General features: G+C 39.7%; 1 protein-coding gene across 1 annotated transcript; it reads left to right on the top strand.

Moving 5' to 3' along the window:
* Window positions 1-508: 508 nt before the first annotated feature.
* Window positions 509-16,486, top strand: LOC111238400 (growth arrest-specific protein 2-like). Its single transcript, XM_022767879.1, has 7 exons — window positions 509-632; window positions 5,364-5,611; window positions 6,860-6,969; window positions 7,719-7,860; window positions 10,405-10,583; window positions 10,677-10,784; window positions 15,750-16,486. The coding sequence occupies exons 2-7, from the start codon at window positions 5,389-5,391 to the stop codon at window positions 15,954-15,956; spliced, it is 969 nt and encodes a 322-aa protein (XP_022623600.1). The 5' UTR covers window positions 509-632; window positions 5,364-5,388; the 3' UTR covers window positions 15,957-16,486.
* Window positions 16,487-17,004: the final 518 nt, after the last annotated feature.

The following is a 17,004-nucleotide window of genomic DNA, read 5'->3' as shown; positions in this document are numbered from 1 at the left end:
CTCTCTCTCTCTCTCTCTCTCTGTGTTTGTGATGGAAGAATCTGAATCACAGAACTGTATTGGTGGAGGTGGGGCCTGTCCTTTTGTCGTGTTAAATGTATCATACATATTATTGAAATATAATTTTATGTTGTTGCTTTTTTAAGAGTAATCTTTAAAAACTAAATTATGCACTTTTTTTATCTATAAACATGCGTCATATTTTAGAAGCTGATCATGTATGTTGAAACTTTTAATCTGAAAAGTAACTTGTAACTGCTGTTGATAAATAGGCAAAATGTAGTGCATTAGAAATGGAATGACATTGCTTATAATATGTCGGTTAAATAAAAACATGGCCAAAAAAAACAAAAAACATGACCAAACTGCGGTGATGATTTATTTTTCAGTCCAACTCTTCAGGAACTGTAAGTTGACACCACAAACTTGCAGGCGTGTTCAGGAGAGTTTGTTTTAAAAGCGACGGCCCCTGTCACAGTGTGGTGTAGTTACATGTGGCGAACCTGAGGGCGGTGAACATCTGGCTCTCCGTGATGAGTGCATGTGTATGAGAGGACACACACACGGGCGAGAAGATACTAAACAAACTTTTATGAAAAAGCTAATCTTTTGAAGAATCCTGTTGGCGTTTTGTAAGTATATTTGCAGGATAAACTGTGTGTTAATTTTTTTTATAAAAGTTTGGTGCTGATGTTGACAGTGAATATGATGATGATGAACACTGTACTAATGGAAATATTAGCTCCCTCATCAGTGGAGGAAGACGTAGCCTACTTACTTAAGTTTGAGATACCACAGTGTAAATATAGTAAAAACCTTGCATTCAAAATCTTACTGAGGTAAAAGTAAATAACTGTTAGCAGCAAAATTCAATAATAATATCAAAGTAAAAGTACTCACTGAGCAAAATAACCACATTCAGAGTGTTGCATTTGTCATGTAGGCCTACTAATATAATTTATTATCGGGTTATGATTCACTGTGTGTAATTCACGTGTGAGCAGCATTATAATGTAATTAAGGTTTATCTTTAACAGTTTTTCGCTTTAAATATTTACATATGGCGGGGGAAAAACAATATATTTTATAACTGTTTACATATAAGATCTTGATTTGTAAAGATAGGCTATGAAATAAATGTGCACTTTCCACCACTGTCCCTCATTAATATGATAATCTAACCGTTTCTGGAAAAGTTTTTCACTATGCTAAGTTTTTATCCTTTTTGTTTATAACAGCATAACACAGCAGTTTCAGAATTTAAAGTGACTGATTGGATTTGATTGGATATTCTCTTGAATAAGCAGTTTGTACACGCAAACAAAAAACGAGGTAACTAAATATGTGTCTGAATGGGACAATGAATGGGAAAATGTGTTTAATGTGTTTAATGTTATTACACGAGTGCTCAGAAGATTAATGCAGAAATGAATTCTCCAGCATGTTCGTGGTGTCTGACCTGTCATGGCCTCAGTAGCAAAAACTTGAGTCAGAATTCACTCAATGAACCAACTGTTCTGAGGTGCTCACTGTTTATTTGATTTACCTCACAACAACCTTTTTTCTTTTTCTTTTTTTTTAACATCTTGGTGCCAAAATTGTATTTTATTGTGTTTCACTGGAGCTGGGGTACAGTAGGTCTCCACTGTTCAGGGTGTGTAACCAGAAGCAGGCAACAGACCTTTCCATCCTGTGTTGATATGAGGTTTATTTAGTCTAGAAGCAGCAGAAGAAAAGCCATAGGGTGAGAGCACCACTGAAGCTGAAACCTATACCTCAACTATGCAGTCGTATCCATTCAATATCTGTTATTCATTCGCTAGTTTTACATTACCTCTTTTAAGCTGTTACAATCCTCCAGCTAACACTTGAGACAGCAGATCATTGATCAAGAGAGCTACTGCTGCCATCAGTGCTGTCGGACATCCACTTGAAGTCATTCATCCTGATATTTTATGAATAGCTTCTTTTTTTTTCAAACAGTTGACAGATGCAGTGGATGTTGAACAGACTTTGAGGACAAAAGCAGAACGCACAAGCCTGCAGGTTACAGTAACAGCAAACTCAATTTGTACTGAAATTTGTTTATAGAAACAAAGACACATTTTCCCGAATGAAGAGATAATTCTTTCACTGACAGATTTGCAAACTAAATTTTTTTTTTGAAGAAGGGGAGAGCCGTGCCTGTCATGTAGGGAAACAGAATTTTGGTAACTAGTTGTGAAGTTAGTTGTTTACCAGAGACTGGCTTTGGTTTCATTCTCTGGAGACACCAGTGTTCGAGCTGTGTTGAAGGCACCCGATCATTAATCACTCTGTCATCTTATATACATACACTACATGTTCAGGTATTTAAGCCCATGCTGCAGCTCAGATCATTCATTTTGCACACATTTTTCAGGTAGGCTGGTGTGTAATTGTAACTTTTCCCTCCAAATAGCCGGTTAGACCGAAGACGTTTGCTTTTATTGCCAAAAGACAATTAAAGGCTGTGAAATACCACTGAAGCAAGTCTTACTTTGGAAACATTAAAGGTTGCGCAAAGTAAATTAGGTGGAATAGAAACACTAATACATGCATGGGCCTGTGTGTGCGTGTGTGTGTGTGTGTGTGTGTGTGTGTGTGTGTCTGCTTGTGCACCAGTGTGTGTTTACATACATGGACCCTCTGCTCTGCAGGAATATAAAGACTGCTAGTGTCTGAGAGTCAGGCCAGTGGGTGACCTTTGCCTTCTCTTCCCAGCAGAGCCATCCTGTAGCAGAGGTGTGAATATTGCACCTGGATGTTTTGTCAGAGACAGAGGCTCTCATGCCCTGCTGGTCAACCTGTAAACCAGCCTCAAACTTGGCAGGAAGCCCCTTCATATACCTTGTCTCTGCCCCATGTCTGCGTGATTTGTTTACAAAAGACCCTTTTAACCACGTCCAGTTGGAACCTTATGTCTACAACATCCTCACATTTATCTGACACAGCCTTAGCCCAGAATTCACTGACATACATATTGCACATACACCTTTGCCCTACTTCCACTATAATCACGGTGCGAGGGATTTGTCATCAATTTTTTGCTGATGTAAGGCAAGTTTACAACGAACTACACTTGAACTTGTAACGATGATTTGCCACTCTGAGCTACAGGTACATTCATGCAGAGACACAGGTGGTGCACAACTATAAATGAGCTCTGAAGGCCAGCTGTGATGCTGCCTGTCTGGGTCCCGAACGTCTGCCCTCCAGGTGTGCTTTCACTTGACTATCCTGCTAAAGATAAAGTCTTTGCTACAGATAAGATTTTTAATAGTCAAGCTAGCGGCAGGGCTCTGGGGATGGCAATATCACTCAGTCGGTTGGTCTGTCGGTCCACCACTGAAACATCTCAACAGCTTCTGGATGCCATGAAATTTTGTACAGACATTAATGGTCCCTTGACATTCATGCCATGACGTTTACACTAGAAAACTGGGATGGTGAACATTGTAAACCATATACCTGCTAAACATGCTAGAATTTAGCTCAAGTAAAGCCTTAAAAAGCAGTACTCCTATGCAAAAACACGCAGCCCTCTCATTCATTTGAATGAGACCATGAGGCTCCAGCAAAACAACACAGGGTCGACCAGCAAAAAGCTGAATGTGGCTCAATATTTGCTTCAACATGATTTTATTCAGCACACAGGCACGCATTCCAGATGAATGGCTTCGTACTGCGAATGCTGTCATCACAACAAAACATAAAATAGATCAAAAATTTAGTCTCATAGTATATTGTAAACCTCTGTGCAGCATTTTTGCATCTGTGCAGCCTTAAAATTTTCTCTAACTAGTACCTGAGACAACATACCTCCGAAATTGCAACCCTTTGTGTTGTTTTAACCCAAGACAGTTTTTGGTCTGAATGCCCGCTTGGTCTTGTAACTTTACAATGAAACTTTAAAGTCAGTCATTTGGCACAAACCAAGCCTGTGTGTCTACTGTACATTACTCCGCAGACCCAGTGACCCACTGCATGTGTTGTTGTCTCAATTCCAGCTGATTAGCAGCGAGTATTACTGGCAGTCAGACCATGCCTCTGCATGGGGCTGAGCTTTATGATGGAGGCTGCTCTGGGAACAAGGCAAATGAGCCATGCAGCAGCACCAGGAGGCTGGCTCAGGGCTGTAGCTGTATGTCTTATTAAGCCAGTCAGTTTAATCCCTTTGATTAATGATTGTGTGTATTGTGCGGTTGTGAGTATAAGGTCCATGCATGGGAGCCAGTGTGTAAAATACGTTTCAGCATGTATTGTTGCTTTTGTACATGTGCAGAACATTTCTGTGTTTTCATGCCAATGAACGCCCATTAGTAACCTCAAAAACAATTACAATTTAATTATTTATTGCGTCTTTCAAGTTTGTCTTAAAACAACACTGACATGCCCGTACATTTCGCCACATGTTAATTGGCATTGGCATGTGGCGAAACCTAAAAATGACTTTGTCAGTAGCAAGGAAAACATCTGAAAAAGAAAGAGGGAATTTTACACTAGAAAGACTTTATGACTACTTGATTTTCCTGCTGGCTGCTGAAGCTTAGATTAGCCACAGGTGAACATGAATACATTTTTGCTTGAAAAGAGGACTTACATTGGTGGGAGGGGTCTCTCTACAGACAATATGATCAGGAGAAAAGATTAAGCAAGTCTTAACTTTCCTACATTTGAGCATGTGAGTAATGTTTTGAGATAGGCTTGAAAAAATGTGGAGCTATCCTTTAACTTAAGCTTGCTGTTAGCTAATTACTGTATACATTATCACAGTTTACAAAATGTTAAGAATAGATAATCCTTCAATTACAATGCAATTAGGATTTAAAACATGAAATTGTAGTGTTTTTGTGATTTTACTTCAATTCATGTGTATTTACTTTATTTTATTTCATTATTTTCTCACTCCAACCTCTATCAGTTATTACTCTTTGTTATTACTTGTGGAGAGCACCCACTGGTTTACACATCAATAACATTTGTAGGTTGTTTCAGTTGTTATTTGTAATGTCATGTGTGTTAATGTTGTATTTTGCAAAGGAGTAGTGAAAGACAAACTTTGTAGGGTGCAGCTGAGCCAAGTTCAATTCTTGATTTATAGCTAAAGCTAAAGCCAAACTGTCCTAAATGTGACAAAAACATCTGTAAAGTGAACTGTAAATAATGTATTCCGTTTCACTGAAAGCAGTTAAGAGTAAAATTGTTAAATATGAGCATGAAAAACATGATATCTCCCCTCCCACTTTGATACTAATGAAAACTGTAAAAAAAAAGAAAAAAAAAAGAAAAAGGAAAGAGCATTATTGATCAAAACAAAAAACATATGTATTATCTCCATCAAGGCCAAAGACCAATTAGAGCTCAAACATGGACAGTGACGTGGGAGTGATGAACACCAGCCTCGAGAGTCCTCTGAGCCCCAGGCACCTGACTGGGTTGGGGATGAACTGTCTTCTAAGCCAAAAGTACAGACACTCTGGGCCGGGCCTCACCAGTCCTCAGGAGTACAACCAGTGGCTGCCTTACCGTCATGACGCCAGCCTGCTGCCCATGAAAGAAGACCTGGCCTTCTGGCTCAACACCATGATGGGTGAGACTGTTGTCCTGTAATTCAAAAATATATTTGATTGTTAAAGTCTGTAAAACTGAAAACTGGGATCATGACTTTTCTTTTACAAAATACACACAGGTGTTTTGAATTTGTGCAGCTAAATTACAAGAGAGAATGTTAATTCAAAACTTCAGTGTAACATATTTAAGTAATAATAATATACAAAATATCACCTTGGGATGTTGTTTGTCACAGTCAAACACAGATGAATAACAAGACTTTACCATTTTGAATTTGGAACTGGGGCTTTTATTTTGAAGAGAAAGGTGAAAAAAGGCTGCAGAGGCACATTAACCTACTTATTATCCCAAATCCTTGAAATACCTCTCCATTAGAGGAAGCATGGCTGTGACTCCAGGGAAAGGGATGTTTTCTCCCACTTTACTGCATTGTGAGGAAAACCATAAAGTGTGTATACAAGCCACAACCTGTTGGAGGGCGTCTAGAAAGTGACAAGACTCCAACGTGATGAGTTTCTGACTGATGCTAAAACAGAGCCAACAGCTTATTGGCCTGTGAGTACTGATTTGTTTGGAAGCAGAAAAGTGATATTATTAGTTCGGGTTTCAATGTGTTAATGTCTTAAAGTTAAACCCTGATTGTTGGTTGTTGCTTGACACTTCAAAGCTTTTCTCTCATGAAGCATTCCTGTGGCCACGTTAGGTATCTTGTAAATCTATAAAAATGAGATTTGAGGTAAGCAGCAGTGTCATAATATCAAAATGTTGTTTGCAACAGGATGATATTGTAGCAGATGTGTGATTAAAACTGCAATATGCATGTCGATTATGTTATATACATATGCAGGAATGGGACATCTGTTTGCAAATGGTTAGCTTCTCATTTCAGACACCTCCTCAACCGAGGTGTTATAAGATTCTTTTTTTGTCCGGATTCTAGTAAATATGTTAACAGGGCTTTTTATAGGTGGTTTTTATTTTCTAGCCAGTTGACAACAATTCACACACTGGCTGATCAGCAGTATAATCAGCAGCTCTTTTACATTTTCGCCAAATTTTTTTCTTAATTTCAAACTTGTTTTGAGTTGATCTCATCTTTGGAGGGCCCCACTTCCTGAAAACTACAGTGGATAGGTTCCTCTTGAAACAAGAGATATAACAGCTTTTTGATGCCAAGCCAGGCAAAATTTGTTCATACTTGGTATATCTTCTTGGTATATATTTTACTGTATGTCATTCTGTGTGCATGTGTGTGCATCCTCCTCAGGTGTGGACCTCACAGCAGACAGTCTGATGGAGAGGTTGGATAATGGTGTTCTCCTCTGTCAGCTGGCACAGCTGCTCCAGGAGAAGATAATCCATGCCAACAATGGCAAGGTGCTGCAACAACACAAAGTCACGCACACATTCACACAAACAAACACAAGCTCAGAGGGTAGGACTTGTGCAATCACAAAAACACAAAACCACACCTTGCAAGTCATTTTAATCCACCAAAAAACAAACAAACAAATAAAATCACCTTAATTTTACCATCATAATAATTTATGCTCAGTGACTTCAGAACATTTAACTCTGTTGTGCACTTTACTACTATGACTCTGCAAACCTGTACAAGTCACAATAAGGCTGACAAACTGACAATAGATGATGAAGATATCAATTTTGTCTAAATAGATTAACCAAGTTTTTGGCCCAGTTGTCAAGAATCTTTGCTCAAAGAAAATGCAGTAATGTCTGATGTCACAGGTAAAGCCCACAGAACCCGCTGAGCTTTAGATGCAACGGTCTGAGGTTGGCAATGACAATATCTGGAGGTGAATTCAGGAATTATCTATGCCTGTTCATGTTTCCTATTAATAAGCCTCACCTACAGTAGGTTTTGTTTTGACAAGATCCTATTCATGATTTGTCCTCAATGCACAACCAAAAAAAAAAAAAAAAACTTGGCATAAGGGAAGAAGATGTCTCTGTCAATGTCACTGTCTTTATATTTAAACAATGCTGTTATAATACAGATGGCATGTGTATTGGCTATAATTACACATGAGCCAACATTAATCCATTTATGTGTTACTGTAGAAATAACCGCACTGTGTGTATGTGTCTACTGAAAACAATTACAGCCCTTTATAAGAAGAGTGATCCACTGGCGAGCTGATGCAACTTCTGGATCATTTTTCGCCCGAGACAACACAGCCAACTTCCTTTACTGGTGTCGAAAGATTGGCGTTGATGAGGCTTACCTTTTTGAATCAGAGGATTTGGGTGAGTTAAGACCGGAGATTGCATTTAACATGATGGAGTTTAGGAGCTCTGACCTCCCAGCAATTACTTTTAAGCGATATTATTTTTGTACAGTTTCTGAATAATTGGTATTATTGGGGATTTACAATGTCTCCTGAAACCCAAGTAACTCAGTGCCTTTTAAAGTAGAAGGGACACTTCAGTAAAAGACACCTTTTACTTAAGGGTGGTGTTCAAAAGCTGAATATGTTGCAAAACTTAAAACACCGCTCACAAACTTATTAAAAGTAAATAGGAGTACGGAAAGTTCAGATTTCAAGATGAGTCACGATGATCACATTGAATGTGACTGGGTCATGATGATTATATGTTTCTATGCTTTCAGACTTCCTGTATCATTTCTCATTAACACCCTCTGTGTGTATGATGCTCCGTGTGCCTGAGGAGAAAACTTGCAGTCAACACGCAAACATGGTTCTATATCAATAAACACACTCCTCTCCATGCACTTCTCACCTGGGCATGTCTACGCAAGGCGGCAGATGCGTGAGAACGATAATGTGCAGGTTAATCCCCAGCAACAATGAGTCCCCCCTGCAGGCAGACTAACCTACTTCACTTGACTAATTGAGTGACAGCGAGAGTAAACTTACTGTACTTTTACTTCAGGCTTCACTACCTGCCTCAGTGACAGGGTGCCACAGATGATATCCTCTTTCCTGCCTCTCGTCTCTTTTTCTTGCTGCAGCCATGATGTAATGGTGGATGTCAAATGCAGCTGAATGAAAATAAAACACCACCATTGATAGTGACACTCGCTCTGCTGACATTTTTTTTTTTTTTTCAATCAAGAATGTCGTGGACTGAGATATGTAGCTGTGCATACTTTTATGCATGCTCAACCACATGTCACCACGAGGAATGAACTAACCCTTTTTATAAATAGTCGACTGGAGGCAGGAGAGGCTTTCATACCCTCATGCCCTCAGCTGCACATCCAGATCCCACAGGAATTCCTGCTCAGCTTCAAAGATAGAGATGCACAATAGAGACAGAGTACCTCCTGAAAGGCGCCCTGTCTGTTCAGACTACAGCGCCTGTTTTCTTTTGACACAGCCAGAAGTTTATCTCCGGAAACATCTTTCCTCTCAGATGAGTAACTTTTTTTTTTTTTTTTTTTATCTTTGCCTCTCCACCTTCTTTGTTTGCACTTTGTGCATGTGCTGTGAGAAGTCCTCCACAAGCAACCTCGGGAGGTGTGCCTGTGCCTGATGGAACTGGGACGGATTGCAGCCAGGTAACTAGAAAAAAAGGGACTGCCCCACCTTCTGTGCAGCTCCTGAAAAGAAAATCAAAACTGAATTACACTGAGTAGAAAACTGCTGTGCACACAAAACACACACAAAAATCTTGATACAGAAGACTCAACATGCTTAAAACTTTGAACCAATAGTAAAGCAAACTTTTCTATCTGCCTTTTCTATCCCCCACAACCCGGTAAAGATGAACTCAAGTAACTCCTCATTGACGTCACCCATCATATTCCAATCGTGTTCATTTGACGTCATTTTAAACTGAGCGTTATTTAACACTGTTAACTATATAAAAGGTTTTACTGTTAGAGCATTGTTTCATATATTTGAACTGTCAATGTTTGTTCATGTTGGCATTTACTGCTGCCACTAGCTGGGTGTTTCAACCATTTTATTCTACTTAGCTTCGTTTCAGCTGGTTGCCCATTAGGCTAATTCTTTTATTTTGTACCTACCTGTATACCTACCTGTTTTAACTGTTTATCCACTACCTTTAGTCATAGACTTTGTATGCTATGGCTTGTAGCTAACTTATGTATTTCAACTGATTATTTATAACATTACTTTGAACTATTTCATCTGTTTATCCATTTGGTTACTTTTAGCTAACAAGAATTTAGCTAACTATTTTAGTTTCTCCTTCTATTAGCTGATTAAGTACCTTTTTGACCATTTCTTATTGAACTATTTAAACCACTTATTTGTTACTTTTAGTTATGTATTTGAACTGTTGAGCTGCTTAAACTCTACTCACTTGTTTTTCAAATTAGTTGAGCCACTCCACATCTTTCCATGTACTCCATGATTTAGTGTTGATTTATCCTTTTGATTGCTGGTATATTTTTGTTAAACCTCTCTCTCAGGTATGGAGTGGAGCCTCCAGGGCTGGTGAAGTTGGAGAGAGAGATAGAGAGGGAGGAGGCGGGTTGCTTATCTCCATCATCCCCTCTCCCCCTCTCCTTTTTTCCATCATTGTATTCACCATCACAGTCATCCCTGCCCCCAGCCCCCTCTCCTCCTCCTCCTCCACCTGCGCCCCTCACTCTAAGCACGACCTCTCTGTCTGAACCCCTCGCTGCTTCCCTCGCCTCTGATCTTCCATCAGCCACAACAAACCCAGTGCCTACATGTTTATCCCCTCCTCAGTCCTCCATCTCAGCCTCTAACCCTTGTGCAACCACAGTCGCAACACAAACGCCTTTGTTCTCTTCATCCTGCACCACTAACACATCTGCTTCACCTCCACTGTCAGCACCCTCACCAGGCCAAACCCTGGTATCTACTGCCAAAGTCTCTCCTACCACAGTAAACAGCCGCACTCCAACAGCTACACCTCCCCCCACCTCCCCACCAGCAGCTCAGACTCCTCGATCCTCAAGCAAATCCACGAGCCGGAGGAGCGCAGGCACCAACAACATTTTGGATGATATTGTAAGTATTTTATATCCAGTGAAATGAAGCGTATTTGAGTTTGCAAAGAATGTTTGTACTTGATTTGTCCTCTCTCTGTCTAACCTGTTCCAGGTGAGAAACATTATTGAAAACCCCCCTTGCAGCTGTCCCACCAGGTTCCTTGTTGAGAAGCAACCTAAAGGCTGCTACCGTGTTGGGGATAAAGTTCTGTATATACGGGTAAGTGTGTTCATGCTATCTCGGTCTTCTAGAGATTAAGTTCATACACCACTAATGTGCAACACCAAATATATTTTACATACATACAAAGTACAAACATACATGATGAGGAAATATTGTTAATGAAGGTATATGCCAGTGTCTGAGTGACTGAGTATGCAGCGAACAAGCGTAAAAAACCTGCAAAGAGGCAGGAGCACTTGGTTTTAACCTTGTTTGTACAATCATGATTAAACTCTATTATGTTTGTGCACTCGCAGTCCTTGGTTAACCACGCAGGGGACTCGGATGTGAACTGCATTTTGTACACACACCATCAACCCTGACCTGCTCCTTGCGACTTTGTATGTAGTACAAAAATGTAGTGCTTCGTACACTTGGGAAAACATTGCCGGTGAACATAATCCAGGCCACAACTTTGTTTCACATCAAAAGATAACGAGCAAAACAAATTAGCAGTAGCTTTAAATGTATTTTCTAGACAGAGGACAAGGTTGGTTCACACCCACCTCCTCCACTGATGTTAATACTGCTGATGTTTTTTATATTTTTTTTTAAAGTCCAAAAATAGATAAATAATGCGAAAGATTAAAGTGAATACATTACAGCTACAGATATAAAATTGTATACGTTGATGTAAAATCTGATATGTGGTAACTTGATACTTTGATACCATGACAAATTGATGCATCATAGATGCTGCAACACATAATAAGATTTTAGGTGCGAAGGCCCTCAAGTCATTAATCAACAGTTGAGTCAGCAACAAGTGCATTGTGTCAGAGCGCCCTAACCCTGTCATTTAGGATGGAGACATCAGTGCCTTTCAGCCTCCCTGAGTCGTGCCTCACATGTATGCGTCTGTACAAAGGCTCGAGGAATGGCCTTCTGGGAGGCAGAGTTGCTTGGCAACCAGTGGTCAGGATTGGACTGGGCTGACAATGATTTTCAGTACACAGACCTTCAGCAAAGAGTTCAAACCTGAAGGAAAAACAAACACATCTCTTTCAGGATGATTTTGCGAAGATATGACCGTGGCGTGAGGTTCAAATGGCAGCCCACTCAGGAATCCAAGTCCGTCTATGTGGGGAGGGTTTTGAATATAAGAAGCTATTATCTAAGTGTCTGTATAAACCATCCATCTGTACAAAGACAAAACATAACAGCTTCAGTGTGTGGTGTATATTAGAGCATATTGTATAAGTAATCCATGGTCCATAAAGTCATAAGACAGTACATGTTGTAAATTTAAAAAAAAAAACACCTAATCATTTGGAATAGCTTAATGATTGAAGCTAAAATCCCTCTGAAAATGTGACGTTTTGTGATGAAGATATGATCGTCAATATTAAACAGAGCCACTCACAGCTTTGGTTGTTAACTGGTCACTAGTTGAAACCCATTTAATGCTTTGTTAAATGTATTGAAAACCCCATTGACCCAACACTTTCTAAACTGGTAATCAATGCCGTCAGCAGCAGTTTGCTTGCAACAGAGTAACATCTACATTTTGACTGGCTGACAGACAACATATTTTTACTGCCCGTTTAGAAAAGAATGCTCCTCTTCAAGTCACTGCACATCTGTTTCTCCACTGCAGACCTGTCAATGACACGGGAGCGTGTGTTTGAACACAACATCAAAGAGACCTGAAGCAATAAAGATGCGATAACCAAAGCATGTTATTAGTTTATTATTAAGTCCAGTAAAATGCTTTTTTTTTTATGAAGGAAATGAAATGTTGAGAAAATAGAAAAATCACATTTTAGTTATTTTATATTCCAGTATTTCTAGAATTTGTTTTCCTACACTATCAATTGTTGACCTTTTGTTCTCACCTTCTCCATGTAGCCTTGAAAATACAGTGTTTTACCAAAACTCTGTGTCCATCTGTCAGTTTTCAGCTATAATTACTAGTTTGTAGACTCTGCTCGCACTGCTCCCTTCCCTTTTCTCCTCACCGCTGACAAGCAAACACACCTCAGCTGTGTGAATAGAGCGCTGCAGCCCATCAACCCTGACTCCATCCAATACCTTGAAGCTCACAGCTGCCTACATGTGTGCGGGGGAAACACGCCATGAACCTCAATTACCATATACCATGATAACCCGTGTGCTGCTCCATGGAGAGTGTGCCATTCAATGTGTACAGACCTTTTTAAAGAGCAGATACTATTGATTACCCAGACAAAGTCATTAGCGAGGGGTTTAATCAGACTGCTTGTTAATGAGCGGCTGAGCATGACCGCCCCTCCTCACATGTAAACTTTATACCCCACCTCTCCCCCTCCCTCTATTCCCTATGGAGACTATTCAATCATGCCGGCCCTGGAGTGCTCCGCCATTCTTTGGTGTTAAAAAAGAGGAAGGCTTTTCTTTCTTCTCTGAACCCAATTAGGCTCTCCTTCAGCTTTGTAGCGGGGATGCAGTCTGACTGTGTCAATGGAAGGAAAAGACATTCAAACACTTCACAATATCACGCCATCAGTTCTTTGTTTATTGTGCTATAAACCTAAAAATTAAATGAAAACATCAAGATTAGTTATTTCATAGCAAAAGAACCAAAATGAGGATGAGGTTATTGTTTTTCTCGCCCTCAGCCATGCCTCTTGATAGAAAACCCCTTCATCATCCTCCTTTCTCAAGTGTCCTTGAGCAAGACATTGACTCTGTAGAAGCCACAGGGTCTTGTTTTTGTAGGTGACCCTGACCCCTGACCTTACATCGCAGGAGGAAAGTGAAAATATGATTGCCAACAGTGTAGCAGTGTGTGATTTTCATTATTAGTATAAAACAAACAAAACCTTTGAGCTAAATGCTAATGTCGGCATGGCAACATGTTCACGTTTTTTATTTTTACCATTTTCACCATCTAAATGCTAACATTTGTTAATTACCACTAAAGCTAAAGAACAGCTGAGGCCGAGTTTTGCAGGTATTTAGTTGAGTTCAACTTGAGGAAAACATGGACGTCTGTACAAATGTTAACTCAAAACTAATTAGGCAGCATTTTCTTACAACCATGGACAGTTGTACCAGATTCCATGGCAATCATTCCAGTTATCGACATTTCATTCATTTTCATTTCCGACAGGAAAAGTCAGTGGATCACAAAAGTCACTAAGCTTAATCTTCTGGGTGCAATGAACATGAGTACAAAATTTTACATCAGCCCACCATTGTATTTATATTAATCAAAATAAAATAAAATGCCTCAAGGGGTAAAGCATACAACACCCTCTATCATCTGACCTATGGTTTGATGAGGAAAAAACAAAAAGAAAAAAGAGAGAAAAGGTTTAGAAAAAGAGATGAACATTTAGAAATTGCAAAACTAACCCTCATCAGCCCTCACTTTACAAAGGACTTGGCTTTACTCAAAAACAGTACCAAAAACAGCGGATGTGGCTAAAGCCTGCCTCCTACTGGCAAGTGTTTCAATGACTCGTCTTTCCTGAGTACACTCATGCATCTTTCAGCAGGAAAGGAGAGAGGGAATCAATGGAGCTGCCGGGGAGGACACAGGGGAATCCAGACGGTAGTTTATGGGCTGCAGACGTAGCACACTTTGTACGGAGACCTGAAGGAGGGGGGCGGTGTGGGGGTGGTGGGGGGTGGTTGTAGAGACAGAAATAAAGGAGTCTGCCTGACAAAGAGGGCTTGTGTAGAATATTATAGTACAGAAACACTGACTGTGTTTCTTTTATACTAAATCATCAGTTTGGCATATTGGTTGTTAATCATATGTTCCTTAAATTAATGAATTCATTAAAAGACATATGCGTGTTTATACATATATGTTTATATTAACAGAAACCTGGGAGCAAGAAACAGTCATAGTCCAACAATCAGACAACCAGCACACAAGAAACAAGACATATAAAATAAAGTCACATGAGCAATTAAATTAAGGTTTAAATTTAAACAACTTACATTAAGAAATGATAATTAATGCTGGATATCATTTATAGAGTTTGATCATACATTTCTTTGGGAAACAAACATAATATGATGAGTGAATTTTTGAGAATGAGGAGCAGTCAGAACGATATTCCCTCCACGTCTGACAGGAGAGTGGTTTATTCAGGATGTCAGACTTGACCCCTGTCAACCTCAACATTTTAATCTGCAGGATGACAGCTGAGACGGACCGTGTCTGCAGTTTCCTCTAAAGCTGCCCGTGTCGCCTGCGTGTCGTCTCTGCTTGTACCATTGATTTTTCTTCCTATGTACCCGTGACGCACACCTCCCCGCATGAGAAGAGTAGATCTGCTTGTATTATCACAATCTTAATGGCTCCGTAATGAAGGGTTTATTGGTGATAAGGCAGGAGGGGGTGGGCCGGTGCTGACAGGACAACGGATGGCTTTGAAGCACCTCCTGGGAATGTTAATGTCTCCTGGGAGTTGAGGGTCTGCGCTCAACTCATCTCAATTTCTCCTTTCAATTTTTTTTTCCAGGCTTTATATTGTGGCAGTAGTTGCCATGGCAGCAGTTGGTTTTCAGCTGTAAGGACGGCTGCCTGTGAAGAATGTCTTGATTCAGATACAACTGACCTCTCTGCAACTGCTGTTCAGCTATAGACTGGCTGTACAGTAGTCAGTTTGATTTGTGTTTTTAATTTGTGTTGCAGATCTATGTGGGTGTGCTTTTGTGCGTCACTGCATGCGTGTGTTTGCATGTTCGTATGTCGATTAGTCCTGCGTGTGTGAGCACAGCTGACGTGTGTCATGACGTGTTGTCTCATTTGGTTTAATGAGATTTTGACAAAGCTATCTGAGAGCATAGGATAAGCTTGTAAATATTAGACTGGTGTGTGTGGAGGGGGAAGGGTGGGGGTCCTCTTCATTACTGATTTTTCATGTAATTGAGAATTCATAAACATCCTTGCAATAACCCAGCCAGAAAATATATGCACACTTTATTTCCTATCAATCCCCGTCTTGTCTTGTGTCACCTCTGCAGATGCTGAATGAGCGTCATGTGATGGTGCGTGTAGGCGGAGGCTGGGAGACCTTTATAAGTTACCTGCACAAACACGACCCGTGCAGAGGAGGACCGGCCGGCAGGTCTGAGGTCAGGGTCTGTAGGTACAAAGCTAAGCCACCCAGTTTGAACATCTCACCTGACAGCTACATGGTGGTGGGTGCCCATTACCGTGGCAAGAAGTAGACTCAAACTTTTGCTTCTGGCTCCTCTTGTTTAATAAGACCAAACTGTAAAAGGTCAATGATTTAACATGTAATTCAAATCCTTATTGCCTCAAATTTAAAGAGAAATCCAACTTTTTCTATTGAAGTTGTAGATACAACTGGTTCTTACCTGATTATTATCTGTATGAATTATTCAACCTACTGTAACAGTAGGTCAGTGAAGCTACATGACTGTATGTATGCAAAGATTAGTGTTAGAAAATTGATAATCAATGAATTGTCTCAAGAGAAAATGCCAAACCAGCTTCCTCAGTGTGAGGATTGCTGCTTTTCTTTATCACACATGATCACAGACTAAATATCTTTGGGTTTTGGATGGTTGTTGAATAAAACAAATCTGAATTATAAATTATAACAGACTGTGACTCGTGTTATTGTAGTGTAGTTAGTAAACATACAGCTCCGAGTTTATGTATCATGATACTGTAGTTTGAATTTGTATTTTTGAGCTTTTTGGTATTGTATTTTTGATAGTTTTGATTCCTTAGTTCCAGCAGCAGTTTGAATTGTAGTGTTAAAGATCTATGAATAGTGACTTTTAATGTATGGAATTATTTTTCCATATTTTCCTGGATAAAATCTGTTTTGGTTTCTGTTTAAAATAAAATGTTTGAAAGAAAAAATTACAGCTTATAACATTTTGTTTATATGTGTCATTCATTCATTCGTCATTCATTTAATATTCTGTAATACACAATGGATTCAGTATATATACAGTATATATATATATATATGCCTGTAGCAGTGAGTTTATCACCTCAGCCTTAAAAAGGCAAAGGCACAAAACATCAAGTCCTCCCTCTAGATGGCACCATGTCCTAAGTGACAAAAGGCCAGGCCTCGCCTCCATGCTTGTTTGAAGGACAGTGCTGTAATGATCATGTCTTACCTCTTGATGACATACACCTCTTATTCATTCATTCATTCATTCTTATTGATTGATTATTGAAGTGTGCAACTTTGGAGAGCAAACCTGCAGAATTAGGATACAAATGTAAACACTGAAC

The sequence above is a fragment of the Seriola dumerili genome, unplaced genomic scaffold (assembly GCF_002260705.1).
Source record: "Seriola dumerili isolate Sdu_G_001 unplaced genomic scaffold, Sdu_1.0 BDQW01001299.1, whole genome shotgun sequence".
Lineage (NCBI taxonomy): Eukaryota > Metazoa > Chordata > Actinopteri > Carangiformes > Carangidae > Seriola > Seriola dumerili.
Note: the sequence above shows the minus strand (reverse complement) of the source record. Positions and strands in the feature narration are given on the sequence as shown.

What these genes read in the sequence shown, in the direction of transcription:
- LOC111238400 (XM_022767879.1), top strand. Translation starts at nt 5,389, where the DNA reads ATGGACAGTGACGTGGGAGTGATGAACACCAGCCTCGAGAGTCCTCTG. An exon ending in TCCATGCCAACAATGGCAAG is followed by an intron (nt 6,970 to 7,718) that starts GTGCTGCAACAA and finishes AAACAATTACAG; the next exon opens with CCCTTTATAAGAAGAGTGAT. An exon ending in ACAACATTTTGGATGATATT is followed by an intron (nt 10,584 to 10,676) that starts GTAAGTATTTTA and finishes AACCTGTTCCAG; the next exon opens with GTGAGAAACATTATTGAAAA.